Source organism: Phaethon lepturus, unplaced genomic scaffold (assembly GCF_000687285.1).
Source record: "Phaethon lepturus isolate BGI_N335 unplaced genomic scaffold, ASM68728v1 scaffold31624, whole genome shotgun sequence".
Classification (NCBI taxonomy): Eukaryota; Metazoa; Chordata; class Aves; order Phaethontiformes; family Phaethontidae; genus Phaethon; species Phaethon lepturus.
Window position 1 is genome coordinate 1 of NW_010537521.1, and position 3,312 is coordinate 3,312.

Sequence of the window (3,312 nt, forward strand, 5' to 3'; positions counted from 1 at the left end):
ATGTTATCACAGAGGCACTACCACCATTGCTTGGCTTTGGCCAGCATTAGGTCCATCTTAGAGCCAGTGCCAGCCAACTTCATCAAACACAGGGGAAGCTTCTAGCAACTTCCCTCAGAAGCCACCCCTGCAACCCCCACTGCTACCAAAACCTTGCCATGCAAACCCAGTACAAGTAGTTACCTGTGTTCCAGCTGTTCATGCTTCTCTGACCTCAACAAGCCATCTTAAACAACTCAGTATGTCAAAATATGAGATAAGGAGGTTTGACAGATTTAAGCAAAAAAAAAAAAAAAACAAAACACCCCCATCTATACAAACCTAGTACTAGCTTTGTACCCCAACCTCCACAGGGCCACTTTCAAGTTACAGCAATAACCAAAACCAATGAACTATCACAAAAATTATTTCCTTCTGTACATGATTTTTATTATTTACATAATACAGAGCATAGATGCTAGATAGTGTCATTATGTGCAATACTTAAGTATGAACTATCTGTACATGTTTGCATATCTGATAACCAAGTTGAAAGAACAAATTTAAAGCAAAAGCCCAATGCTTTTAATAGTGAACTAAAACCTAAGACCAAATACTACAATAAAAATCAGAAGTAGCATCTTGTGTACATACACAGCTATTTACAGATAAGAGGCATTACAACACTAGTCTTCACTATACTTGATTATGTAAAAAACCCCTAGTTTCATACATCACAAAAAACCCTTCCATTATAACACAGAAGTGATATTACCAGACAAGCATCAGTGAACTATACTGCCCTTCCTAGTTATTATACAAAGCTGTAGATAATGGAGCCCATGCAATACACCCAAGAACACTACAGTCCTACACCCAAGTACAATTAAAAATGATAAGGCGGCCCTCCAAGAGTGGTTCCAGCTCCCACTTAAGTCTCCAGGAGTCATGTTGGGTATGGAAAACCATACCCAAGAGTTGTTGCATGTGCAATTGTTACATTTAAAACTTTTTAATTTAAAAAAGCTCCTAATATTCTTTTGAAGCCAGAACACACTAAATTTAAGTGCATAAATAAAACTGTTCAAATACTTCTGCAACTTACAGAGATGCATGTGTCACTTGATAGAGCTACTGTGGTATGTCTAAAAAGTCCACACATGTAGCTTTTGTAAGCCAATCAGCACAATATTGTGCTACACAATGTTTTTAGCTATGCAAGGAAAAGCAGACAACTGTTGCAGGTCAGTTCTTAAGTTGCTAACAGGACATTTCCTTCAGGAAACTATTTTCATGATTCTAAAGTTAATATAATCTGTTCTAAAATAGTTTTCTTCTCATACATATACGATTTTTTCCATTTTTCCAATTGCAATTGTTAAATGATTTTTTAATTAAATATGGCACCAACACTCATCTTACTGGAAGGTGGAACGCTCTACATGGCTTACATTCTGCTGGAAAATAATGGACTGTGGAAATTAAAAGTAGAACAAGATTTTAAACGATAGAAGTAGACTGCCAACCTTTCTGACATATCCTTCTCCTAAACAGGCTTTGGCTAGCGTGATACACCTTGAACATTACAAAAGGCAGATCTGCTGCAAACATGCAGATAGTATACAAGTATTTTGGCACATGTGAACTAGAGCCTGTCCTCTGTGCATGTGTATTCCTGTGCAGGTTCTGATCATCCAATCATATTCTGAGGAGAACATATACATTTTCAAGGGCTGTATCTATCCAATTCTGCCTGTAACAAAGACCCAAACATTCTGAAATATCATTAAGACAGACAAGGCTAAAATTAAAACTTTTGAGAACAAAGGAAAACGGCCATGCATCTGCTCTTTAATGCTTTCCTAGGATATAGTAAAATAAAACAAAGAAGTCAGTCTTTTCACAAGTAGGCTAGTTTATATTCTCTGGATTTTTTCAGCCACCACAACTGGATTCTCTTTCCTGATTTTTGCTGCAGCTTCTGCTTTGTAATCATATGGGCAGTTATGCTTGTCAGAATAACGGTGAAGTCCACAAAATAAGTTCCCACATCGACAATCAAATCCTGTACAAAGAAAAGGAAAAGCAACATCACTAGGAAGCTTCAGACTTAAGCGAGCATAAATTAAGGGCTTAGTCAGTACAAAGGAGGTATGTGTATCTACTTCAATGACAGAATAACTGAAATGAATATTTCCAAATATCAGCTCTATTAAAGGATCTAACATGGATTTTGAGACAACAAGCAATTTTAATGGCTACAGGTATTTCAACAAGTTTAATCTAGTAAGAGGCAACTAATCATATAGATCTGTTCAATATTGACAAAGTGCTCTCATACCTGTAAGGCCAACCTTCTTTCTGCATATGAAACACCTGTTTTTCTTTGGTTTAGGCAGTTCAGAAGCTTTCTCTTCACTCTGTGAAGTACTAGGTTGAGAAACGGATGGGCTTGGTTGAGTAACAACTGTTAGAGTAAGCAAAAGAAATACAGGTTAATTTTTTTCCTTTTCTTGACTTCACTAGCTACTCAGTAGCATGCTTATATTTATTAACAGTTAATTCCCTAATTCCCCTCTACTAAGACCCTGAAGTTTGTCTAAAGTAGAACAGGTATTCTATTAACTTCCTTTTTATCTCTACAGAAAACAATGAAGTTTTCCCCACTGTTCCATCATCTAGAAAATACAGGATACCTAGCAGTATCACCTGTACACACCCATGTAGGTGTAAAGGCTTGGAAAGCACTCCAGAAGTTCCATGTACACACAACATTAAACTAGATCATATGACTTTTAATCCCAAAAAATAACAATATTGTCACAGTTAAAGTTGTTGAACAGAGGGGATACTTGTGGAAAACAGTCAATAGGAACATATTTTTGGAAGAAATGACATATACAGTAATGCTTTTTTGTCATAATACCAAGTTACTTTGCCACTATACTTGTCAAGTCAGATGATCTAAAACTTCAGAGTCAACCAGAACAGCTAGCATTCTTGAGCTTCAACCACTGATTCTGTGATACAGCATACTACTACAAACCACACATCTTGAGAGCCCTTGTTTCAGACACTTTTTTCAGTAATTTAAAGAAAAAAGTACATATTTACATCAGATATCCGTATCCTTGTATTATGTTCAACCTTAATGATCAAGCAGGTGGAGTCAAAATGACTTAATTAATTGCCTTTGTCATGAACACTTTTGGTCAAATTTGTCACATTTTTACTCTGTTCTCTGCAGGATAAAAAGGGGTCCTTCTGTGAACCTGTTAGTTTTCTTTGAAAAATTAATTTTTCATCAGTTGTTTTTAAAAATCCCTTTAATAC

At 36.2% G+C, this 3,312-nt stretch overlaps 1 protein-coding gene across 1 annotated transcript; it reads right to left on the minus strand.

Annotated features, from left to right (window-relative positions):
- Window positions 1-1,895: 1,895 nt before the first annotated feature.
- On the minus strand, window positions 1,896-2,453 carry LOC104614613 (AN1-type zinc finger protein 5-like; the record flags this gene model as incomplete). Its single annotated transcript, XM_010286513.1, has 2 exons — window positions 1,896-2,044; window positions 2,321-2,453. Coding segments are annotated over 2 exons (282 nt in total), but the record flags the coding sequence as incomplete, so codon positions are not given.
- Window positions 2,454-3,312: the final 859 nt, after the last annotated feature.